Source organism: Peromyscus eremicus, chromosome 13, assembly GCF_949786415.1.
Source record: "Peromyscus eremicus chromosome 13, PerEre_H2_v1, whole genome shotgun sequence".
Lineage (NCBI taxonomy): Eukaryota > Metazoa > Chordata > Mammalia > Rodentia > Cricetidae > Peromyscus > Peromyscus eremicus.
Genome location: NC_081429.1, coordinates 45,845,834 through 45,872,453, shown reverse-complemented (window position 1 = coordinate 45,872,453; position 26,620 = coordinate 45,845,834). Strand labels below are relative to the sequence as shown.

The following is a 26,620-nucleotide window of genomic DNA, read 5'->3' as shown; positions in this document are numbered from 1 at the left end:
CTCTCTCTCACACACACACACACACACACACACACACTACCTCTGTGCCCCAGCACTAACTATTACTTCTTTATTTCCAGCTTTGTCTTGTTCTAGCATCCCTCCAGCATGGCAAAGGGTTAATAATAAGACCAGTGATATGAATCCACTCTGATTTCTGACAACATTGGGTCTAGAATCTCTCTCTCTCTCTCTCTCTCTCTCTCTCTCTCTCTCTCTCTCCCCCCCCCCCCCCGACAGGATCTCACTACGTAGCCTAAGCAAGCCTTGAACATACTGCAATCCTCCTGCCTCAGCCATTTTGGTACTATGATTATAGGTGTGCCCTGCCAAACCTGGCAAATTTCTGAGCTTTTTCCCCCCCTTTCCTTGCCTATTCCTTTCCACTCCACTCCACTCTGTCTCTTTCTGTGAGTGACAGTGGTGGGAATTGGACTGAAGGCCTTATTCAGGCCAGGCAAGTGCCGTCCCACTGAGATTCTCCATCCAGACCTTCCACAAACCACACAACCAAGGTACACCTCTTTGACACAGCTCTTCTAGTGTTAGCTCTCTGAAAACTACCCTATTTCCTCAGGTTGCTCTCTCTGGAAGCAACAAGTCATAAGCTTAACTGGTTTCCAGGCAGGCAATTGAGATGTTTAGCTAACAGACATTAGCATTCATAAAGGAGATTGTGTGTATAGTGTTTTGGGAACACTACTTGGTAATACTAGTGACATGGATAACAGTGTTGGAGTGACATCATTAAGGATGCCAGCCTGTTCTCTGACCAGATATTCAGTGTTCTCGAAGGTTCCTGAAATCTTTACTTCCACAGAGCCATTTTGTGGCTGAAAAAGATGAGACTTGGAAAAGACATTAGAAATCTCATGTGCATTTGGGTGTGGTGGGGGGCGGGCGGGGGGGGGGGGGGGCTGGAGAGATGGCTCAGCTGTTAAGAGCACTGCTCTTCCAGAGGACCCAGGTTTAATTCCCAGCACTCACATGGCAGCTCACAACTGTCTGCAACTCCAGTTCCAGGGGATCCGACACCAGTACACAGACATACATGCAAGCAAAATGCTAATGCAAAAAATCAAGAGGAATCATCGTTGTCTTAGTTAGGGTTTTTTTATTACTGTGAAGGGACGTCATGAGACGTCATGACCATGACGTCCCTTCACAGCAATAAAAACATTTCCTTAAGGGGGCTCACTTCCTGTTTCAGAGGTTCAGTCCATTTATCATCATGGTAGGGAGCATGGTGGCATGGAGGCAGACATGGTACTGAGCTGAGAGTCCTTACATCTTGACTCAGGGGCAACAGGAAGTCAACTGACTGTCATACTGAGGGAAGCTTGAGCAAGAAACCTCAAAGCCCGCCCCCACAGTGACACACTTCCTCCAACAAGGCCACACCTCCTAATAGTGTCACTCCCTTTGAGGACCATTTTCTTTCAAATCACCACAATCATTAAAAAAAAAAAAAGAAAAGAAAAGAAACCTTGTCAGCGGGTCTGAGAGTGGTGGTGCATGCCTTTAATCTCAGAACTTGGCAGAGGCAGGTAGATCTCTGTGAGTTCAAGGCCAGTCTGGTCTACATAGTGAGTTCCAGGACACCAGGGCTATGTGAAGAGAAGAAGAAAGATTTTATACATAAATGTGTATTTTATCACTATTCAGAGTAGCCACGGTATGGAAGCAGCTTAAATGCCCTTCAGCAGATGAGTGGATGAAGAAAACACAGTACATCTACTCTAAGGGAATTTATTCAGAAGGAAGGATGAAATGATGTTGCTTGCAAAGAAATGGATGGAACCAGAGATCATCATATGAAGTAAAATCAGCCAGACTCACAAAAATGAAAATCACATGCTTTTCTCTCAAATGTAGAAACTTTATTTAAAAAAAAAAAAAAAAAAGAGATGGCTTGGGATCAATGGGGGTGGGTAGAAGGGATATAGGGAAGGTCAGGGATAAATATGAACTAAGTACAATGGTACAATGATATACAGGTGTGAAAAAATGTCACAATGAAATCCATTCTGTGGTATGCTAACTAAAAGTATTAACAATAAGTAAATAATAAAGCAATAAATAGTAATAAAAATCAAACATTCGTTTTTCATAAGCCTTCTTTTTGCTTAAATTTTTTACTTAAATTTTTTTGACTAAAACATTCTTTTAATGCATAGTCTTTCTATACAATCCAAGCTGGATTTACACTCTGTATGTAGTGTGAAATGGCCTTGGACTCGTGATCTTCCTATCTCACCCTCCAAAGTATTGGAATTATAGGCTGCACCACCCAGCCTGGCCCATTTCTCTATTTTTTTTTCTTAAGAAAATCCCCAGATAAGGTCTTACTAGCAACTTACTAAGATTCCCTTTACTATTTTTACTAGTATATGCTAATTATACATCATGGGTTTCATTATGACTTTTCATACATGTATATATTGTATTTTGATCATATTCACCCCCCCATTACCCTCTCTTATCTCCCTCCCACTCCTAATCCTCTTCCTTCTGTAGCTGGAGTTATCTCCAGTCCCACCTGGGCCTGCAGCCACTCAGACCCAAATAAACACACACAGGCTAATATTATTTAAAACTGCTTGGCCATTAGCTCAGGCCTACCACTGACTAGCTCTCACACTTAAACTCAGCCCATTTCTGTTAATCTAAATGTCGCCACATGTTCTGTGGCTTTACCTGTGTACCTGTTACATGCTGCTACCTGGACAGTAGGCTGGTGTCTCAACTCAGCCTTCCTGTTCCCAGAATTCTCTTCTCTGCTTGTCCTGCCTATACTTCCTGCCTGGCTACTGGCCAATCAGAATTTTATTTATACAGTGTGATATCCACAGCATCCTCCCCTTCCCCTTCCTTGTCTCCCTAATGCTTTCATGTTTCCTGAGCCTTGAGTGAATGGGGGCGATGTAGCTGTTCAGTTAGTGGCTAAACATTAGACTATCTCTTAATCTCATCACAATGACGGGGTGTGAATTGCTACAATTTCCACAGCCTACTGAAAAACCAAAACCACTTCTCGACCAAAGCAGATAGCAATAATCAATGTGTATATATAGTTATTTAGAAGGCCATTTGATGGGCACATTTAGCAAAATAAGAGCAAGCACTCCCCACTAAGACCTCTATCAGCCTCAGCCACAGGCTTCCTACTGGGTTTGTAGGGTTCTTTCGTATGGAGTAAATTCAAATCCAATCAGAGAGTGGTTGGTTACCCCAAGAGGTGTGCCACTATTATAGCAGTGGGGACTTCTTGCTTGGCCTGCTGGTAGTGTTGCACCCAGGGCCCACAGCTGGATAAAACTGTTGATGACTACTCTCCCCTAGAAGCCTTATACCTTTTAGAGATGAGGGCTAGTCATCAGGGAGGAAGCTTTCAGCACAACTCTAGTTTGACTTCTCTATTTCTTGGGAGTAGAGCCCATGGTGTCTTCGGCAATAAGATCTTACCACTAAGAGTCTTTTTAACTCCTTAAGTAGAAACACTATTCTCTATATAGTCCTTTCCTTTATTCTATAAAGTTCTTGTTCACGTAACGGGAGGACTAGGGTGGAAATGTCATCACATAAAGTGCAGTACTTATACTTTATAAAGGAACCAGAAAAGTGCCCCCCCCCCGCCCCCGAACTTCAGTGTTATCTCTGAAGAGCATAGTCTTGACTTTCTCCCTCTTCAGCTCTTTCTCTTTCCTGCCCCTACAGGCCCTTCACTGCCTTGCTTGGAGGTCTTACCATGCTCTAGCTAGGCCTTAGTAGTCTCCTGATTCTGCCCAGTGTTGCCTTTCTCCATTCCACACTGTCATATGTCAGCATGCTAGGCTAATGATATTGGACACAAAGCAAGCCGTGTGCTCACGCCCTGGAAACACTCCACTGGCTCCTCACTGTGGCACGCCAGGCCTGACCTCCTCTCTTTTGCCACATTGCCTGTCTAATCACACTGAGCACCTGTCATTCCCATTTTCACATTGACTTAATATTTCTCACTAGACACCAGCTCTCTTATTGTTCATCCAAACAAGTTTTCTCTTCTTCAAGGCTCAGCTTAAGTAATTTCCTTGTAAAAAAAACTTTTTAGAGTTTTTCCTAATTTTCTGGCTTGCCATGTTTTTTTTTTTTTTTTTTTTACTTGCTTTTGTTTTGAGATGGAACTTGCTGTGTAGATCAGGCTGGCCTCAAACTCAAAGATCTGCCTGCCTCTGCTCCCCAAGTATTGGGATTACAGGTACTACCACGCCTGGCCTGGACTGAACTGAACATTGTTCTTTGGCTACCCAAGTGTCATGTTCCACAGCAATGATCATGTTTCCATTGTGTTGTTTAGACCCTAGTTCCTCAAAAGCAGATACGGAGGGTCTTACAGGATCAGGACTCTTCCATTTTTTTTTCTCACCTTATTCTCATTAATTGGCTGAATGGATTGGAACATAAATGGCAATAAATGAAGGATGGCTATTTATTCTGGAATTCAGTGTGGTGATCATTTTCAGGACCTATTTCAAATACCCAGGCTGCACGGGCATGTGTACTCACATCAAAGTCCATTGTATGTGAACCTCAGTCTATGGGCTGACCACACCTTGGGCTTCATACACTTAATGGGCTAGTAGAACAGTATAGATGAATAATCCAAGGGGAGAAAGCAGGAATGTTGCATGCCCCCCCAAGCCCCACCCTCTGTCCCTTAGTAATTTTAATTGTCTATTTTTAATGCCATCTGAAATGGCGAGTTAATGTTTCAGCAGCATCAAGCAATCCAAAGCTGAGTTTTGCTGGGGTCTGGAGTCCAGCCGGAAGTTGGTTCTACCACCCGCCTTCCTGTTTCTTAGCCAGTAATGTAGCCTTTGTATTACATGTGTGCTTGGTGGGATGAGCAGGAGTTATGTGTATGGTGACCACAAAGACGAAACCACCCAAACAAAGAGACTGAAGAGGGGAGCAGTCTCTAAGAGCATTCCCCTGGTCACACAACAGCAATTCATCACAGGTGATCATGGCTGTTACTTTTGCTTTGACTCAAGTCTGGAGGGGAGAGAAAAGGACATGTGCTTACATCAGGACCTAACCCCGTAGTGGCAGGGCAGGCACACTGGGGAGACATCTTGTGAGAATGCTTTCCGATACAACAGCTGCTGATACTGCTTAATGTAATAGACCTCTGGTTTCATTATTTGGTGGGCCTTTTTTTAGAAGATTATTAATCCAAGAAAGCTTAGAGTCAAAGAAGGAAGAAAAAGATTTAAAGTAAATCGGGGCAGTGGTGGTGCATGCCTTTAATCCCAGCACTCAGGAGACAGAGGCAGGTGGATCTCTGTGAGATTGAAGCCAGCCTGGTCTACAGAACTAGTTCCAGGAGAGACAAGACTGACTGTTACAATGAGAAACCCTGTCTTGAACCCTCACATGCCCCTACAAAAGGATTTGAAGTAGGACTTGGTGTTAGAAACCAGGGCATGCAGGAATACTAGTGTATGTCAGGCATCTAGAGTATAGAATACATAGGTTGGCACCAGGATTGTCTCAAGATGTCTGCTTTATCTTAATCAAAAAAGGGGAGGAGGACTCCTGAGGTCTTCATTTTAAACACAGGAAAGAGGGAGTGAATAACTGGTGTTATTAGAAGCTGGTTTGGGTATAGGACCTTTCCCAAGCCACTCTCCATTGGGGACTTTATCTTTATGCTGGGGGAACAGCACCTTCGTCTTCTGCATTTCTCAGATGAGAGCCGAGAATTTTCAAGAACAAGAACAATACAGCGTGGGGAGCAGCTCTCTCCTGAGGGTCGGAGCCAGCTCTCTTGCTGCAGAGTCCAGCAAAAGGCAAGACAGCCCTCTCTGGGCCAGTGAAGGGTGGGGCCAGCTCAGCATGGCCCTCTGATTCCATCTCTCATGGGTCCTAAGCCTCCTGAGGTGACACGGGCCATAGACATCAACACAGACCCCAGCTACAGCTGGACCGTGGACCCAGACATGGCCCTCGGCAACAGCTTGAGCCCGGATGACATCCTGGCTCTGGATAGAAACACGGGCCACTCAGGTAGGGATGGTTCTAGCAGCACCATGGCCCCTGGACACCACCAAGGCCTCAGGTTGCGGCCCCAACCCTGGGCTTCTATGTGACCTTTGGTGGCAATATGGGACTTGGCAGGATAGCCCTCAGACACCAACATGGCCCTAGGCCTCGGGCGTTTGCACGGCCTTGGATGATAACAGGAGCCTCGGACATCAGCACAGATCCTGGCTGCAGTCGGGCCACAGACCCAGAAATGGGTCCCACCTCAGCTGCAGCTCTGACCTGGATGTCACTATGGCATTGGACAGCAGCACAAGCCACTCAGATCTGCATGCATCATGGTCCTCGGACACCAACCAGGACTCTGGTAGCTGACCTGACCCTGGGCATCCTCATGGCCCTTGGTGACAACAGGAGCCACATACGTCAATCCAGACCCTGGCCACTATAGGGGCATGGGATCAGACATGACCCTCAGCAGCAGCCTGGGCCCTGGATAACACTATGGCCCCAGTGGCAACACAGGCCACCTGGATCTGTATGGGCCCTGCTGTGGCATGGCCCTCAGACTCCAACAAGGCTGAAATCTGTGCCCCAGATCCTGGGCTTTGGTGTGGGCCCTGGTGGCAACCTGGGCCACAGACTTCAATACAGACCCCAGCTACAGCTAGGCCATGGACCCAGACATGGACCCAGGCAGCGGCTCGGCCAAGTCGACATCCTAGCTCCAGGTAGTAGGCCCAGACACTCAGATCCGGATGGCTCTGGCAGCATCATGGCCCCTGGACACCAACAAGGCCACAGGTTGAGGACCAGACCCAAGGCTTCATCTGGCCTTTGGCAGCAACATAGGCCATGGACATCAGCACAGATCTCGGCTGCAATAGGACCACAGACCCAGGCATGGTCCTCAGCAGCAGCCTGGATCTGGTTGTCACCATGGCTCCAGGTGGCAGCAAAGGCCACCCAGATGGGCACGGCCCTGCAGCAGTGTGGCCCCTGGATCCCAACACAGCCCCAGGTGGTGGCCCAGACTACTGGAATCAGCATGGTCCTTGATGGCAACAGGAGCCATGGCTATCAACACAGACCCCGGCTGCTGTAGGACCAGGGACCCATGCTGTTGTTTTTTTACTCTTTTTTGGGGGACCTGCCACCCAGCTCCCAAATAAATTCCACACGGAGGCTTACCCTTAATTATGAATTCCTGGCCTTAGCTCAGCTTAGTTTCTAGTTAGCTTTCCTTAACTTAAATTATCCCATCTACCTTTTGCCTCTGGGCTTTTCCCGTTCTCTTACTTCTGTAAATCTTACTCTTACTCCATTGCTGGTTGTGTAGCTGTGTGGCTGGCCCCTGGAGTCCTGCACCTTCTCTGGTTCCTCACTAGCTCTTTTCACTCCTCCATCTCTCTTTTCCCTCCTAGATTTCTTCCTCTAGATATTCTCTCTGCCTGCCAGCCCCACCTATCCTTTCTCCTGCCTTGCTATTGGCCGGTTCTTTATTAGACCATCAGGTGTTTTAGACAGGTGCAGTAACACAGCTTCACAGAGTTAAACAAATGCAACATAAACAAAAGTAACACACCTTAAAATAATATTCTACTACAGACCCAGACATGGCCCTTGGCAGCAGTCTGGCCCAGACATCACCATGGCCCTAAAGACAAGGAACGAAAGGAGACCCCAAAAGAGATAAATAGCCATGTGTATGTGGATAACTACCAAGAAGAGGGGAGCAAGGAAGGGCCATGAGGCACATCTGCTGATATGTACAGACTGTCTAAAGTAGTGCCATCTAATGCTTTTTGTTTTTTTTTCTAATCTCGGGGATTAAATCCATGGCCTTACATGTTAGACAAATTCTCCACATTGAGCTACATCCGTAAAAACAGAGATCACCTAGTATTAAATGTCTACAACTGTTCTGCTCTGAAATAAACTTACACCCATGCCCCCAGAACCTCAACAACAAAGACAGCTGTGTGGTGCATCAAAGCTGTATGTGAGAGATACGTCAGGGATTAGTGGAAACTGAGTTCTCCATCTGGGTCAGTGTGGCGCATGGGAAAAATCAGGGCTCACTGGGTGAGTGTGGTGACCCACCAGTGATGAGGCAGGAGTACAGACTAGGGGCTCCTGGGAAAGCCGTAGCCCACTCATCCCTTCCTTAGGACACATTGGTTATGCCTGTGTGGGGAGATGTGGATACATAAAGTTCCACCCCAGGCAAGACAACGTTTGAGCCAATTTACTAGCCTCTCAAAAGTCGGGGTAGTCTGATGAACTTTTACGTGAACTCATCAGATTTATTTATGAACTTTACAAGAAACACCCTCATAACCTCATTTAATAACTGGAGGCTATTTTTTAAAAATGATTTTTACTCAGTAAACTCTTTTCCAGGACCCATAAGAAAAACCAGGTTTTAGCTGGGTGGTGGTGGCACATACCTTTAATCCCAGCACTCGGGAGGGTGGATCTCTGTTTGAGGCCACCCTGGTCTACAAAGCAAGTTATAGGACAGCCAGAGCTGTTATACAGAGAAACTCTGCCTTGAAAAACAAAAAGAAAAACAAAAACCAAACAAACTCCCCCCCTCAAAAAAAAAGAAAAACCAAGTTTTAGTACTGGGAATAATTAACTTATATTTAAAAATTTTCCATTACATTATTTTTATTTTATATTTTTTGTACGTATGGGTGTTTTGCCCACATGTATGCCAGAGCACCATGCGTGTGTGGTACTGGTAGAGGCCAGAAGAGGGCATCAGGTCTCTTGGAACTGGAGTAACAGACTCCTGTGAGTCTTCACAAAGGCACTGGGATTCAAACTCAGGTCCTGTGGAACAACAAATGCTTTTAACCACGGAGCCATCTCCCCTTTGTTACATTGTGTGTGTATGTGTGTGTGTGTGTGTGTGTGTGTGTGTGTGTATGTGTGTATGTGTAGGGGGGGGGCGTGTGGGTCAAAGAACAACTCTTGGGAAAACCGATACTCTCCTTCTGATAAATGGATCTTGGGGATCAAGCCCAGGATACGAGGTTTGGGAGCAGGCATCTTTACCTGCCAAACCACAGCACCAGCCCAGTATGATTTTTCTTGATAATTTAAAGTTTTCTTTAATCCTGCATATTTAGTCACTAGAGAATGTAGTTATACCAAGAATGTTCTTCTCCCTTATAGGAGGTTGCTTTCCATCTTGAAAAGACGATCATATTTGGTTTAGTGCCATTTTGCTTAGGAAGGCTTAAGAAATCATGAAAGAAAGGCAGGACTCCTGTAGTGCCAGAATCATAAGCTACATATTTTATTAGGTTCTAAAGAAGAAAAATGGAGGATAAATATGCTTTCAGTAAAAATCCATGACTCGTCTAAAAGAGCCAACTTTGGCATTTGTAGCTCCCCAGTCAAGATATCTCCTGTATTCCCCGGGCCTTAACAGGTACTGTCGTCCCCTGTAGCTGGGCATCTCGTAGAGGACCCAGCAGCCTTCCATTACATTGAGGGAGTGGATTTCACTGAGGTGGAAGCGGTCCTGAAGAGACAGACAGTCATCTGTGATCTCCGACATTTGTCCTCTGAACTCATCTCTCTCGTAGATCCTCATTCTGTAAGTGCCAGAGTGCTGGGGATGACAGACAGAAGAGGAAAAGTGAATGAACACGGGTAGAAGCTAAATTTCCAGGCCCAGCATCTCCAGCCTCAAAACCCCGAGTCTAAGTTTGCATTCAGAAGCCTGTTGCAGAGTCCAGAAGCCTCTACTCCGAAAGCCTGTCACTGGAGAATCCAGGGCTCAGTGGCCAATCGAGAAACAAAGCCCAAGCTTCCCCACACTTGTCTACCAGTCTGTGGTCCCTGGCAATTAAAAGTTGCTTAAAATAAAGCTTATCACACTTAATTAAAAAAAAATGGTTGAAAATAAAACTTATCATGTTATCTCGGTGCCTGTTGGTGAGACAGCCCTTTGCAAGGGAGGAAATCGAGTTACTGGAGAGGTTGCAATTTGATATATTTCTCTTGTTGGGAAGGTATTAACCTTCAGCTACTCTCTGCAAAACTTGTACATTCGTGTTCACGTATCTACAGATCAGAAGAGCGAGCTCCAGTGACAAGGCTCTGTGTTCCCTTGTTTCCCTTTCCAAGCCTCAGTTTCAGCCCAAAGCAGACCTCATCCGACTCTCCAGCCTCCTGCTTGCAAAGGAATCCTTCCAGCCTTGGTGAAGCTGCATTTCCGAGGCACCATGTCTCACATCTCTCACACTCCACCTGCCCTAGGAATGCTGTGGTCATTCTCCAGAAAGCATGAATCTTGAGCTTTAGTTATAAATCTGGCCTTTTTGCTGGTGTCTTCCTCAAAACAAGCTAATACACACGGCTCACTCCATACGAACAAAAACCAGAAGATGGGGAAAATAATCAAGTAGAAATCCAAGGCCAAGCAAGCTGAAACATGTTTAGATGAGACTGGGGGCATTCAGCGTGGTACAGTCCTAGACAAAGGTGCAGCCCAGGCTGGTCTTGAACTCTTGCCACTGCCTCATCAGCATATCCTACCTACCCAACGCACTTTTAGTCACCCAAACAGTAGTACATGGTATTTATAGAGTAAGAAGCTCTGGATTTTTGATTTGAAGTGGTTTGGAATGGACTAAGAACTTATATGGAGGGGAATTATATTTTGAACAAGTAGTAAATGCATTGTCTTCCATATTCTATTTTTTCTTAATTACTCTCTAATGTTTGAATTCTCAACGGCATACGCAATGTAAAAGTGGGGACGAGAGTTTTTGAAAAACTCACCACCAAGTTCCTGAGACATGAGATTCCTCTCTCAGGTACCCTACTGGGACACACACACACACACACACACACACACACACACACACACACACACTAGGTGTCACACCCACTCTCTGATCTCTAGTTGTAACGGCTGGGTTTAAGATAATTTGTGTTTCCGGAGGCCAGTTATAAAGACAGAGCTACACTCACGTGGGGGATGAGGCGGCAGGAGCGGATGGAGTCACTGAATCCCATCCACTGCTGGTAGTCAGGGTAGTCCCCACGCCTCAGGAAGTACTGGTGGCCCTGGTAGTTGGGGCGCTCATAGAGCATCCAGCAGCCACTGTCCACTCTGATGGAGTTGCAGCGGCTGAAGTAGGTCTGCAGGTTGGGGCAGTCGCTGCTGCATTCATAGCAGCGGCCCTGGAAGCTGCGGTCCTCGTAGAAGGTGATCTGTCAAGGGACCAGACAAAAAAATAGTGATTTCTCCCAGGCAAGAATGCTTCGTGAGGGTAAAGGTCAGGGTCCCAGGACTTACCTTTCCCATCTCGCCGAGAGGAGGTCAGGGATGCCCTCGATGCTGTGAGGCTCCAGGGGAGTGCCCCTGGTATATATAGCTATCCCGATTGCTGTCTCCACAGGAAATCACACAAAAGGGCCCATTCCGGTGAGTAAGGGGATTTGCAAGCTCCGAGAGCTCCCTCCCTCCCCCTGCTCGGTTGGGGTTGGCTGAATGGTTTATTCTCATTCTTTCTGGTAGGTTCGGGTTGCTCTGATTCACTAAAGCTGTCCTGTTGCCGCCACCAACGAGAAAAGTCTTTGCTCTTGTTTTTCAAAAGACTGAGCGAAGCTGTAACTCTATGCGTTTATTTTATAGCTTACTCGGCTTAAACGACTTCTCAAAGCGAATCCAACTTAGCAAGGCAAGTGCGTGCTTCGGATTTTTGTTTGTTTGCTTTACACTTTTTAAAGACAAGAATTTAAACAATAAGGCATCTTGAGTAAGAGAGATCTAAGTGATATGATCTGAGGAAGCATTCTGAAAAGCATAGAGCTTATTTCAAATTCAAGACTCTGTGATCATTAAGGTTAGCTGGGGCACTGTCTTGACTGGAATGGGTAACTGCAGTTTGTGGTCTCCATCCTCACACCCTAGAACAGAGGTTTGATGCAGACTAGGTCCTCGCTGTGGCTCTGACTAGAAGGAGGAGAGCAGGTACTCTGTGCTTCCCGCATTTCTCATCTCCTTAGAGAATCTAAGTCTTCCGTCTGCTGATGGCTACCCAGTATCTGTCCCTTCTTCAAATGCCCAAAGGCTTTTTCTTTCTTTGTTCACAAAGCCTTCACTTCTTTGATGAGGTGATCTCATCAAAGTAGTATAAGCAGCCAGGCAGAAATGGTCCTAGCATCCCATCACCAACTTTCTCAGATTAGAGATACTGGACACCATGTGCATCATACATGTATTATGGGAACCCTGGGGTCTCCTAGATGACTTCAAAATGATGTCTTGTCAGGGCAATTTTCAGATACTTAGAATATATTTGCTTTTTTCCCCCTCCTAATCTTCTTTTTTCACAAATGAGTACTGACATTTTCCCACTGCATGGCATTAAGGATTTGCAAAACTATAAAGCAATGCATCTTTTCATTGTCTTTGTGTGGGGAAATACGGTGATTATTCATAGACATATAATATTTATGTAAGACAGAAGAAGTTCACTATTCAAGACCCTTCAGGGCCACGAAAACCTGGAATATGTGTGGGTTCCAACAAGGATGATTGGAAAGGATCTGATTAACATCAAGTGACTGATAGACTTCCTCAAAGGCTGAGAACATAGTAAGGCCTATGGTTGTTCTGTCATTCAGACTGGACACTGCACAGCGGTAATGGCTGAATGAATGTTGGCCAGGAGCAGTTAGGCACAGACTTCCCCTAAGCTGCCATGGACATGGTATTTGTGAGGCCATTTTTTCCAATCAGTCTGTCACATGCTTTCATGGTGGGTGCCCTATAATAGACATCGGTATATGATAGGATCATCTTCATACTGTGTAGCCGCATCTCCATGCACATATCTCTATCCTAGACCTTCTTACCCCAGCCTCTCCCTTTCTTGACCCTGAACCAACTAGCAGGTGACTCACCACTGCCCAATGAGTCCATGAAGGCCGTGACCTCAGGCTATTTTCCTCCACACACAAAGCAGGTGGATGACCAGGCTAGCTGTTTTGTCGTCTGTTTGTTTTAAGAAAAATTTTAAAAGTTTTCATTACTTATTTTATTAATAAATAATAAATTGACGTAAATATAATAACATAATAAATTACTAATAAATAATAGATGTATGTAAATATAATAACATAGTAAACAAATTATTAATAAATTGATGTAAATATAATAGCATAATAAATAAGTTATTAATAAATATAAATTGTTTGCCTGCAGCAATGTATGCACACCACATGTATGCCTGGTGCCCACAGAGGTTCAGAAGAGGGCTTTGATCCTCTGGGACTGCAGTTATAGATGGCTGTGAGCTGCCGTGTGAGTACTGGGAGTCAAACCCAAGTCCTCTGCAAGAGCAGCAAGCACTTCTAACTGCTGAGCCACCTCTCTAGCCCAAGGCTCCCTTCTTTAAGGTTGTCCTTTGGGAAAGTTTCCCTCATTGCTGTTTGGAGACCACCTGAGTGAGCTGTCATCATGCAATAGCGTGATTTTTGGCTTGAACCCCTACATAAAGCCAAGTCATTGGTGAACTGAGCCCACCTGTCCCCTTTCTTCCAGTCAGCTGACCATGGGGGGTTCCTGTATGCAGTTAGAATTGTGAGATAATACAACGGCACTGGCTTAGCCAATCCCACAAGGAACTCTAGAGCCACCATGAACTGAACAAGGGGCTGGGACGTTGTGCCCCTTTATTGCTCAGCAAATTGATGTAGGCTGCCACCATGGGGGGGGGAAGGGGTTATAATGTCGGATAACTTAGGCTCAGCAGCTTCCTGTAGCTGAAGGAAGTCCTGGAGGTACATTCAGCTTTGAGCCATCTATGTCTATGGGAAACAGTGCCTTGGCCTGAGTGATGGTCTGGACAGTGTACCACAGTGCTCACTCCAAGAAGAAAATAAGGATTTATCTTCATCCCACTAGCTAAGGTAACCATAGGCAGCACAGTGGCATCTAGCTTTCAGGGTTCGAGGCATGTAAAGTCCATTTCATATTATTGTATTATGGTTGTAATATTTATACTATGGAGCACACCTCTCTTTTCTCCTGGTCCCTCTTTTAAATAAAGTGAATAGTAACATAACTGAGGCGATCAGTAATATTTAGCCTCTTAATGGAAGGTTATTTTTTGGTGAAGAAAAGCTGATGATCACACTGGACTCTTTTTTGTTCAGGGTGGTGGGGGATGTGGAGAAAGGGTTTATAAGGCTTATACTTCCACACCAAAGGAAATCAGGAACATAAACTCAAGCAGGGCAGGAACCTGGAGTCAGGAGCTGATGCAGAGGCCATGGAGGGGTGCTGCTTGCTGACTTGTTCTCCATGGCTTGCTCAGCCTGCTTTCTTACAGAACCCAGGACCACCAGCCCACCATGGGCTAGGCCCTCCCCCACTGGTCACTAGTTGAAAAAATGCCTTGCAGCTGGATCCTATGGAGGCATTTTCTCAACTGAGGCTCCCTCCTTTCTCATGACTCCAGCTTGTGTCAGTCAGCCAGTACAGTAATAATGTATGAGTGTTGGATTTCTAACTCTGCAAATGTGTCACAGTAATGTAAGATTAGGGGACACTGGGTGAAGAGAACACCAGAATTTTTCTACCCTTTGCCACTTCTCTATAAAACTAAAATTATTACAAAATTTTTTAAAATTTATTCTTTGTGTCTTTTGAATGGTGTATCTTCATGCCATTCATTGTCCTGTCCCTTCGTATCCACCCTCTGCCCTTGCAACCTCCTCCTTCCCAAAATAAAATAAAGTAAAATTTAAGAGATAAAAGAAAAAACAGAAGGAAAAATCAATCTCGTCATGGAAGCTGTCGTATGTCACGGTAAACCCTTTTATCCATATATCTTTACTTGCAAGTGTGCATTGCAAAGAATCACTGGTCTGGTTTGAGGTCTCTGGTTTCTGCTACACTATCAATGCTGGGCCCTCACAGGGACTTCTCTTGGATATCCTGCTGTTGTCCTGTGTCATGGAGATCCTGCAGCTTTGGGTCTGCAGGACAGGTCCCTTCATGTGCTCCAGCAGATAACATGGAGTGGATGCTGCGGTGGTCCAACCAATAACCCTGGTTCTGGGCCTGGGTAGTTTCAGGATTAGTCAGCCTGCCAGCTTTCCCTTGCCTCACCACTAGGGTGAGCTCTCCTGTATTGCCTTGGAGAGTCTATCCCTTGTATCGATGAGCAAGGGGTGGGGCCAGTTCTCCTGCTTTCACATCCTCAGGGTTGGATCTCCCACACCTACACCTTCAGGGCCAGCTCTATTGTGTTGCCCAGGTGTGGCATAGGGGCTAATCTCCTGAGTGCTGCAGCTGATGAGCGACAAAATCAGCTCTCACACTCTTAGGACCTCAGATCCAGCTTTCCCACCTGCCTCAAGGCATTGATGTGTGTGTGTGTGTGTGTGTGTGTGTGTGTGTGTGTGTGTGTGTGTACATCTCTCCACAACCCATGCTTCTATATGACCGATGAATAGTAGGGATAGCTCTCCCATGTTTACAACTTTGGGGTTGGCTCACCCACACCTCCTCCAATAAGGTTGACTCTGTTATGCTGCCCACACAAGGTGCAGGGCCTGCTCTCCCAAGTGCTGCAGTTGGTCAGAGGACAATTTTAGGGAGTCAGTCCTCTCTTCCCACCACATGGGTCCCAGGGATCAAACTCAGATTTTCAGGCTTGCACTTGTACATACAAACACACACACACACACACACACACACACACACACACACACACACACGCAAAATGAATAAATGTGGTATAAAATTCCAAAAAGAAAAATGAATCAAGACTAAGGAACTCTAATAGAACTCGAACCTTGAACATGTCTTAGCATCAACTGTACCTCCTTGTGAAGGACTGGATTTGGCATTTGCCTTCTCCTAGTAATAGGTGCTGTTTCCTTTTGAGCATTGGGATCTATTTTCTCCCCTGCAGATGGGCATCTCATAGCAAGTCCAAGACTTTCGTGGTCTGGGGATAGGAAAATGATATCCTTGAGAGGAGGCGTGATCCTGAATGAAGAAGCAGTCTTCAGAGAGCTCCAACATGGATGAAGCTATCTGGTACAGCTTTATCCCTAGAGCTGGCCAGCTGTGATGAAGATTAGAACAGGAAGAAAGTAATGCACTCTCTTGGTTCTATGGCATTAGAGGATCTGTAACAACTTGTAAAGAAAAACGAAAGTCGTATTTGTTGGGGGGCCAGAGCACACAAATCAAAGAGTTGATCTTAGAATAGGCACGTGGCTGCCCCTTATAATGGAAGAAGTAGGATTTCCTGTAATAATCCTGGGTTTTTTTTTTTATCATGATCTAGAAAAAGTGGCTGTTGGCTCTCCACTTCATAGGAGATTGAAGGTTTGTGTTCCTGGCAGGGGTTTGGGAATCTAATATCCTGTGGGCCCCAAGGATCCAGGCCGCTCCAAAGTTCCCAGGTGCAGGGTGTCTCCAGATAAAACCCCTGTCACAGCTGTCAGCTCCTGATCCAAGCAGCTTGTGTGGTGACTCATGCCACCCCAATAAAAAGGGAAGTTGATAGTAGGTCTTAATAAGCAGGAAGTTTATCCCCTGGTCCTGTCATCACTCTCTGTGGGGTTATGGACATATTGATTGTGACATGTTCTCCATGCCTCCTGTTTTGAGAACTTTGTTCTCATGTGGTGTTTTGTTTATTAGGGCTGTGGAACCTCTAGCAAATGGGACCTAATGGAAGGAAGTATGCCAGTGGGGGATGTATCATCTCCATCTCTTTCTAATCTCACTTCTCTGCCTCCTAGTGGGCTACCATATGAGAATCAGCAGTCATGGCTTGCTTTCTCTGGTCAGTATGCTTTCCTCACCAAGACAGATTATAACCTTCTGGTTATGACTGTGAGCCAAAATAAATACTTCCTTCCTTGGGGTGTTTCTATCAGGTAATTCATCACAGATGAAAAGGTATGGGATGGTTCTATTTCTGCCTCCTGCCAAGTCCTTAGCTTATACAATGTGATACTGTAGAATTTGCTCCAACAGCTCACCCAAACAGTGGCAGTTCCAAAGGATCCATGAAGCAAACAACTGTATCACAACATGTTGAAGATCAAATAAGATACCTAGAAATAAAATGTTGACTCAATGATGAAAGTTGGCCTCTTTAGATAAATGAGTTATAGCAACATCTAGGCTGTGAATCAGTGGCCCGTGCTTGCAGTTTCTAAAGTTGGAGCATCAGAGACCTGGGCACAAGTGATATTCTTGGGGCTTGAAAGATCCAACACTTGCAAACACCACCACCTTGAATGACCTGCCCTCCTGTCCCATTCTTTGTTTTAACGGTAATTCCTTTAGAACTACTTCTTCTTCTTCTCCTTCTTCTTCTTCTTCTTCTTCTTCTTCTTCTTCTTCTTCTTCTTCTTCTTCTTCTTCTTCTTCTTCTTCTTCTTCTTCATCTTCTTAACACAGTGGAGCTTCTGAATAGTCACTCTCCATGAAGAACATGTTCAGGGAAGCCATGGTTGTACATATCCATTCATATTTTGCAGTTTCTGGCAATGCTTCCTTAATCCCTGGAAAATCACTTAACCACCCAGTCCTCATTTCTCCATTTATAAGGTAAGAATGACAATGAAAATCAAAGATAGAATTAATTTAAAAGTACCTTCAAAAAACAATACCAGTGGCAAAGAGTTGCATCATTTTGAAAGAAAGAATTATTATGAAAGAAAAATGAGTCATAGTGTTTGCTAGAGGTGGCAAGGCTGACTTTATTCAGAACAAGATATAAAAGTAGGTAGAGGAATAATTGTGTGGGAGTTTGTAATGAGCAGAGTAGCTTGACTCGAGCACCAATGCAAAAATGAAATGGACGGGTGGAGGTTTGTAACCAATGAGCAGGATGGGGCCTGGTGTCAGTAGATGGAAAACTACTAAAAGGCCGTATCAGAGATGAGGAGTTTCCAGCTAAACTGATTGGTAAGATAAATGAGGAAGGTGGGCCAGGGTGGTCATGGGTGGATGAGAGTCAGTAAACTGCTGGGGCAGGATTGTTGCTCCAATCTGACTGGACAAGAGTACAAAGGGGAATCTGAAGTCAAAGCCAAGCTGAGCAATCAGAAGATCCCAGTCAAGGTTTTACCGGAGGGACAGGCTGTCAACATCTTAATACTTGTCAAAGATAATATTATTAACATCTTTGATATATCAGTTGATAATCTGTTTCCAGGTTTTGGTATCATAGTATCTACACGTTTACTTATGTTATAGAGAGGCATACTTGGCTGGTAGAGGAAGTGGGAGTTGAACTCGTCTGTTTACCCCCCAAGACTTAAGCTACTGGCCTTTCCTTATGCCAGTGACTTGTTTTCGATGCCGTCTTTTCAGGTGTGCAGATCTTACACTTCTCTAAATTATACACTTCCTATACGAGGTCCAAGGTCTCACTTCAAAAACAAAGCCACAAACCCTATCACCCAAATAGTCTGTTCAACCTCTGCCAGCCCTGGGCATCTTTGGCCATAAAAGGAGTTCTGGTGTGTTCTGGTGGGTTGATCAATTGATTTCTTCATTTTTTTTTGTAATATTTCAGTATCTAGCTAACCATAAGAGGCTCTCTAAATATTGGTACACATGGTATATCAGTAATAAGTGATGCTTAAAACAGCATAGAGATCTAGGCAAGGTAGCACATGCCTGTTATTCCAGCTACCTGGGAGGTTGAGGCAGGACAATTGTGATTTTGAGGCAAATTGGGAAAACTAAAAGAGGCCATTCACATTCACTTGAATTAGAGGAACTTTCTGGAAAATAGCTCATCCTCTCTGTTCTTTTCTCCTATAACATCCCAGGAGACAGCACACGACTGTATGAACGTGTAATGATAGCAAATCAAAGAAGTGACGACCCCTCTTTATTGAGCCTCTACTGTCTGCTAGCACCGCCAGAGTTCCATGTACCCCTCATGAGAGCATGACACTGCAGAACTGAAGCTAGACAGAACAGAGACCTTGCTCAAGTTCACACCGCCAGAAACCACATTCACGGGCTCCAGACGCTGCACTGAACCACAGCCGTGCCTCACCCAGAAACCCAATAGAGTCTTAACATGTCTGAGCTTGAAGAAACATGGGCCTCACCTTGCCCACACCCCTTATTTTGGAAAGGGAAAAGTGTGTTTTAGCATTAAGTTTTATCAATTAAAATGCAGTTTTCTGTGTTGTTCAGTTCATCTAGACTAAAGTGAGATTTCAAGTTATCAAAACTGTTTTCCGTTGTGAGACACGACACATACCTTTTCCTTTTTTTTTTTTTTTTTTTTTTGTTAGAAAACAAACACGAAGACACGAACTTGTACGTCATTAGTCACCTAAGACAGTGGGATAACCCAGTGAACTAGCTGAACTACCAGCAAACCACAGATTTCTGCACATTCTATCTTGATAAGAGTTGCAGGATTTTTTTTTTGATGTATGTGTTTCCTCTTTCTGATTTGCCCTGTGTGTTCTTTCAGTAGCAAAGAATTTTTTTTTTTTTTTATTTATTATGTACACAGAAGAGGGCGCCAGATTTCATTACAGATGGTTGTGAGTCACCATGTGGGTGCTGGGAATTGAACTCAGGACCTCTGGAAGAGCAGTCAGTGCTCTTAACCTCTGCGCCATCTCTCCAGCCCGCAAAGAATATTCTTAATAAAGAAACTTTGTGAATTAGATGGCGAGTGTTTCTTAAGGCAGCTTTGACCATACCATTTCATGTTCGTTAACTCGGTGTTTTTAGTGTGTTTATAGATAAGCTCCTCATCACAACGAGAAGCTATAGTCTACGGATTGCATCCTTATGTAGCCACCCCCTCAGCCTTAAGCAGCCACTAGTATACTTGCTGTCCCTATAGTTTTGTCTGTCCTGGGTAGTTCATATAACTGGCTGCACTACTGTGTGGTCTGCAGCCTGTGTGACTGGCTTCTTTAACGTTATATACTGTCATAGCATGTATCATTCCTTTTTATGGCCAGACATCATCCCATTGTATTGACAGATTATCACTGGGTTTATCCAATACTCCGTTGACATCCGGACACTGGGCTGGGTCCACTTTTAGCCACCATAAAGTGTATTGCTGTGAAAATTCATGTATAAGTTTCTATTTGAACATTTATTTTCAGTTCCTTTGATTATTTACCTATGAGTGGAATTGCTGGGTCATAAGATGACTCTGTTTTTGAGGAACTGCCAAGTCATTTCCTACAGAAGGGGCATCATTTTACATTCCCATAAAAAGTTTAAGAGAGTTCCAACCTTTCCACATCCTCACCAACACAAATTATTTTCTGTTTGGTGGGATTTAATTAAAATTAAATTTTAATTTGATTTTAAAATATTATTGTATCCATGAGAATAGACATTAGTGGCATCCTGCCTTGGGTATAATTTGAATTTTTCTAATATCTAATGGTGCTGAGATTTTCCCCAATTGTTTGCTGGTTATTTATGTCTTCTTTTGAAAAACATGCATTTCAATCCTTGTCCCTTTTCATCTTTTTTTTGTTGTTGTTGCTATTGTTTGGTTGGAAAGTTCTTTATATATTCTAGATTCTAAGACCCTAACAGATCCATGATTTTAAAACATTTCTTCTCAATTCTGTGAGCTGTCATTTTATTTTATTAAGCTTTTTTGGTGCGTAAAATATTTAATTTTATAAAGTTCAACTTTTTGTTTTGTCTCGTTTTTGTTTTTCAAGACAGGGTTTCTCTGTGTAGCTGTGGCTGTCCTGGAACTCTTTCTGTAGACCAGGCTGGCCTCAAATTCACAGAGATCTGCCTGCCTCTGCCTCCCCAATGCTGGAATTAAAGGCATGCACCACCACTGCTTGGGTTAAAGTTCAATTTACTAATCTTTCTTTAGCTTCATGATCTTAAATTTTTAAAATTTAATTTAGGCTCTCTCCTTCTTCCAGGTGGGTTCTAGGGATTGAACTCGGGTCTTTAGGCTTAGCAGCAGGTGCTTTTACCTGCTGAGCCATCCCAGCAGCCCACATTCCATGTGATTTTAATGCTACATACTTTTTAAAAAAATCATTGTTTCATAAAAGGTCATAAATGCTTATAAATATAATTCTTCTTAAAAGTTTTATAGCTCCACTTCTTAACTTCAGGTCTTTATGCCATTTTGAGTGAATTTTTATATGTAATATAAATGAGGGTCCAGTAGTGTGTGTGTGTGTGTGTGTGTGTGTGTGTGTGTGTGTGTTGTGTGTGTGTGTGTGTGTGTGTGTGTGTGTGTGTAAAGGGGCTAAGGGTATGTGCATTTCTTCCTCCATGCTTGTATGATCACTTGAAGATATCAAAATGTGTTCATAATTTTTCTCACCTTTTCATCATAACTTCTCTGAGATTTGGAGAGGCATGGATTTGTTGTCACATGTGGTTTTCAGTAAAATAATTCAGACACAGAGAAGATTAAAAAGTGACTTGTTCAGAGAGATAAGGCAGAAAGTATAGCAACTGTCCTGGTTTCCCTGCGTGGAAAACTGTTCATGCTAGAACCGTAGATGTCTTAAGAGAACTGGACTGAGCTGGTTACTGTACTGAGTAACAGAGGCAGGGCAAGCGATCCGGCTGTATATTTAGCATTTTCACTACTGAGGTTGACCAATCAGGATTCTCCTTTGGAAAATTCTGCTTAAACCTCTTTCTTTGTACATCTTTTCTGTACTTTTCAAAAATATGTGCATACGTGTATCTGAGGCATGTGCATGTCTGCATGGGTGTGTTTGTGTGTCTGTGAGTATAGGTATGTGCAGAGGTCAGAAGGCAGCTTTGGGAATAGCTGTGTGCCTTCCCCGTTGTCTGAAGAGTCTCATGTTCACTGTTGCTCATACAAGGCTATCTGGCCTGAAAACTTCTGGGGATTCTCCTGCCTGTCTCTCATTCTATGCAGGCACATCAGGATTACAGATGTGCACCATGGCTTCCGGGGATTCTCCTGCCTGTCTCCCATCCTGTGTAGGCACATCAGGATTACAGATGTACACCATGGCTTCTGGGGATTCTCCTGCCTGTCTCCATCCTATGTAGGCACATCAGGATTACAGATGTGCACCATGGCTTCTGGGGATTCTCCTGCCTGTCTCCATCCTATGTAGGCACATCAGGATTACAGATGTGCACCATGGCTTCTGGGGATTCTCCTGCCTGTCTCGCATCCTATGTAGGCACATCGGGATTACAGTTTATATTTCCCTACTGCAGTTGACTAATCAGGCTTCTCCTTTGTGCACCACGGCTTCTGGCTTTGTGTATGTTTCGGGTGTCAGAACTCTGGTCCTCAAGTTTGTGCAGCAAGGGCTTTATTTATTGAGCATCTCCCCAGCCCCTCCAGCGTCTTTTCCTGAGTACTGCCTTGTGAGATATCAGCTACCCCATCCCTTAGGAATCCCTTGTCTTTCGTGGTGTAGCCCCAGGCAGGCTTTACATTTTCTCCTTTCTCTGGGTTCTGATGGTTGCTTATGTTCATCCTTCCTCTCTCCTGCAGACTCAGAGGTCACCAAGGTGTGGACCTTCCAATAAGCACTGTTTCCTGAGTGGAAGAAAGTAGGGTGAGCATTCAAAACATTTTCGGGGTTGGGAAAGTTCCCTAAGGCGCCATTTAATAGAATTTAGACATGAAAGAGAAACAAGAGCCACTTAATGCCAGGAACACAAGTTGTATATTTATTGCATGTGTGTGGATTGAAACAATCAAAATAAGGCTTAGTACAAATCCATGACCCGTCTCAGGGAGCCGACTTTGGCATCCATGGCGCCCCAGTCATGGTAGCGCCTGTAGTCTCCGGGTCTGAGCAGGTACTGCCGGCCTCGGTAGTTGGGCATCTCGTAGAGGACCCAGCAGCCCTCCAGCACGTGCATAGAGTAGATCTCATTGAGGCGGAAACGATCATGGATGCAGGAGCAGTCTTCTGTGAGCTCAGACACAAGGCCCCGGTAGTCATCTCTCTCATACAGCCTTATCCTGTGAGAGCTGGTCTGTTGTGACGGTAAACAAAAGAGGAAAAGCAACGATTTATACGCCTGGTGTTGCAGCCTGCTTGCTCCTTCGCAAAACACGGGTTTCGGGTGCATCTGTCGAGTACGCTTCTTCCCTAATCCTACTCCTTGTGCTGTTGTTCTAGCAAATTAGGAAATGCACCCACATAAAGCAACCTGACCAGTGAACTGGAGCCCGTGTGGAGGTGACTAACTCTGAAAAGGCAGGGAGTGAAAGCATTTACGGCCCATGTAACCGAATCCTACCGAGCTCGCTTTGAAGCCGCCTTGTGTACACATGATGTGCAATGATTCGAATTTGCTTTGAGTCCACATACCTTCCTTTTTCTTTTATTTCTTAAAAAAGCTACACAGAGAAAACCTGTCTCAAAACAAAACAAAACAAAACAAAACAAAACAAAACAAAACAAAACAAAAAGCAAGCAGGAAATGCGGACTGTATCTCATGAAATCCTAGTTACCTGTAGCTGAGTGGTCTTGGCGCACACCTTTAATCCCAGCACTCGGGAGGCAGAGGCAGGCGGATCTCTGTGAGTTCGAGGCCAGCCTGGTCTACAGAGTGAGTTCCAGGACAGGCACCAAAGCTACACAGAGAAACCCTGTCTCAAAACAAACAAACAAACAAAAAACTAATCACAAAGCCACACGAGGTGAGACCCATGGTTCTAGGTGGGTATGGGAGAGTGTAGCAAAGATAAATCTCACCAATACAGTCAGAATACACTAGAACTAACCAAACTTAATTAATGGAGTTTCAGATGTACTTAGCTATTTTAAAATTGACAAATAGTATGTGTGTATTTATTAGATATATTATGGTACTTTTAAAGTAAGCACCATGGTTAAATCTACCTAATTATACATAGGGGTAAATATATAATATATTTACATCATTATCAGTTTCTGGTGAGGACACAAAGAATCTATTCTTTCAGCATTTTTACTGTGTGTTTAAGATGTATCTATTTTTATTTTATATGGATGAGTGTTTGCCTGTGTGTATGTAAGTATACTACATGAGTTGTACTTGGTGGTCACGGAGACCAAAAGAGGGAATGGGATTCCCTGGAACTGGAGTTACAGACAGTTGTGAGCCATTTGTGGGTGCTGGGATCTGAACCCAGGTCCCCTAGAAAGGTAGCCAGTGCTCCTAACCACTGAGCCATCTTTCCAGCCTCATCTTTAGCAATTTTTAATGGCTCTGAGACATAGCATGAACTGTCATCAATGTGCTATACAATAGATCTCTAGAATGATCATCACTCCAAACCTCTGGTCCCCTGCTCTGCCGCTCTAGCCTCCAGTAAGCACTGTTCTCTTCTCTGTTAAGGACAGAACTGTTGCTTGGGACAGAAGTCAGGGCTGCATGCTTGCTGGGCAAGTGCATGACCAACCACTGAGCTAAGTCTCCAACCCCCGATCTTCTCTCCTTCCGTACACCTGCTGCTTTATAGAACAGATGACCTTTATTGGGACCTGCCTGGCTTATTTCTTCTAGCACAGTGCCCTCTAGGTTCACCCATGTCATTGCAAACGACTGGCTTTCCTTCTTTTATGGCTGGAGGGTATGTGATTAGTCAGTCGGGTTTGATTTTAAAGGTTGTGCTATGGCTTTTATGTCCTAAAACAACATTGATGTCCTTAAGTAAGAAATAATATATTGCTGTAAATATAAATATATATAGCATATACATACACACACACACACACACATATATATAATATATATATATTATATATATATATATCCTTCTATCTAGGTTTGAGAGTCAAGCCTTGATATACTTAGTGTGAGCACTTGTCCAGCATTCCTACCCCTGCTGAGAACACTAGAACACAGTGGACACAAACTGACAAACAGGAACATCCAATGTTCTCACATCAGCCAGGCTGAAGCAATACTCACGTAAGGGATGGAGCGGCAGGAGCGGATGGAGTCACTGAATCCCATCCACTGCTGATAGTCAGGGTAGTCCCCACGCCTCAGGAAGTACTGGTAGCCCTGGTAGTTGGGGCGCTCATAGAGCATCCAGCAGCCACTGTCCACTCTGATGGAGTTGCAGCGGCTGAAGTAGGTCTGCAGGTTGGGGCAGTCGCTGCTGCATTCATAGCAGCGGCCCTGGAAGCTGCGGTCCTCGTAGAAGGTGATCTGTAAGGGAAGAACAGGTGACAGAACATGGTCAACTGGAAGGCACATTCCCGACACGGAGGAAACACTCAGCAAACCTGGCAGGTTCTCTCTGGGCTCACCTTTCCCATCGTTGTTGATAGCAAGTGATCAGTGTTGAGCGTGATGGGGACAGGGGTGGCAGCTGGTATATATAGCAGGATGGCTGCTGTGCTGGCAGGAACCACACAAAAGGGACCTGGGGGGAATGCGTAAGGGGATTTCTGTGTTCTCTCGCTTTTTCACTGGGGATCATGGGGTAGGGGGCTCTCATTCTCTCTGGCATTTTCGAGTTGTCCTCACTAACTCCAGTGAAAGGAATTGAAGTCAGCAGAGCCATTATGGCCTTGGAGACAAAGGGCGCGCTTCTCATCCTATGCAGCTCTCTAGAAATCCATGACGTACCCAGCATTTTGCAATGTTTGCCTATAGAAAGTGCTGAGGTGGAGGTCAGTGCCTCCACTGGTGGGGAGCTCAGGAGAATCATGAGTTCCAGCAGCACTCTGAGGCACCAAGAGACAGCAGAAAAGCAAACAAACAACAAATCTCTAATTGGAAAGCAGTTGCACATCTTTATCTGTATAATACAGATTTGATTTTCTTTTTAAACTTGCAAGTGTTTAAGATGAAAAGATTAGAACTGTGTAAAGACTAAAATGTCGATCGACCTTGGTCATCAAGGAATGGTACGCTTATATATAGGTTCTCCTATTATTTTTTTTCCTTTTGATTTTAAAATTTCTTTAACTTTCTATTATAAATATATATTGCAAATTCAGTGGGTGAAAGTAGTAAAGTCAAATTTTAAATGTGTGATTTTTTTTGAGTTAATGCTTAAAAACATACACTCACACACACACTCACACACACATATACAAGCAAAGGGCTTTTCCATTCTCCCTGCCACTATCCTTTTCCCAGCGTTATTTTTAGTGCTACGGTTTGTCTGCATTTTCCCTCACTGAAGTGTCGGTTTCCCTGAGCCAGGATGGCCACCATGCGAACTTTCTTTGTTGCCAGCTGATGCAGAGTGCTTCTCCATGGCAGGGATGAAGGATCACCCAACCTCAGATTATCTTCTGTTATCCCAGTCCATGCCTATGGAGGAGGTGACGTCATACCTAATTTGGCTTCCTGCCCATGAGGAGGCTCTCAAAAGACACCCAACTAGAGTTAGCAGTGCAGGCGCAATGCCCGCATGAAAAATCCTCAGCCATCACTCACGTGACCTGTATGGATGGTAAAAGCACAGACTGCAAGAGGCGTCTTCTCACAGCTAACAAGGCTGTACAGAAGCAAACCGGGCCAAGTCCCCGGCAGCTGGAGGCTTGGCGGGGAATTACAGGCCACTGATAATCCTCCTCTGAGTCCATCCTGGTGTTCCAAGG

General features: G+C 44.5%; 2 protein-coding genes across 5 annotated transcripts; both read right to left on the bottom strand.

Annotated features, from left to right (window-relative positions):
• Positions 1–9,376: 9,376 nt before the first annotated feature.
• On the bottom strand, positions 9,377–11,356 carry LOC131923300 (gamma-crystallin B). Of its 3 annotated transcripts, none has more exons than XM_059278292.1 (3): positions 11,348–11,356; positions 11,006–11,262; positions 9,377–9,635 (listed from the first exon to the last, which is right to left on the bottom strand). In XM_059278292.1, exons 1-3 carry the CDS (start codon positions 11,354–11,356, stop codon positions 9,377–9,379), a joined length of 525 nt encoding a protein of 174 aa, XP_059134275.1. The 3 variants fall into 3 exon arrangements, with proteins under 3 accessions (XP_059134275.1, XP_059134272.1, XP_059134273.1); XM_059278289.1 differs by having other exon boundaries at positions 9,377–9,652; positions 11,014–11,262; XM_059278290.1 differs by having other exon boundaries at positions 9,377–9,652; positions 11,020–11,262.
• Positions 11,357–22,771: 11,415 nt separating this feature from the next.
• LOC131923312 (gamma-crystallin A) lies at positions 22,772–25,324 on the bottom strand. 2 transcript variants are annotated; one of them, XM_059278306.1, is made up of 4 exons: positions 25,316–25,324; positions 24,972–25,214; positions 24,506–24,508; positions 22,772–23,044 (listed from the first exon to the last, which is right to left on the bottom strand). In XM_059278306.1, exons 1-4 carry the CDS (start codon positions 25,322–25,324, stop codon positions 22,772–22,774), a joined length of 528 nt encoding a protein of 175 aa, XP_059134289.1. The 2 variants fall into 2 exon arrangements, with proteins under 2 accessions (XP_059134289.1, XP_059134290.1); XM_059278307.1 differs by lacking the exon at positions 24,506–24,508.
• Between the last annotated feature and the right edge of the window lie 1,296 nt (positions 25,325–26,620).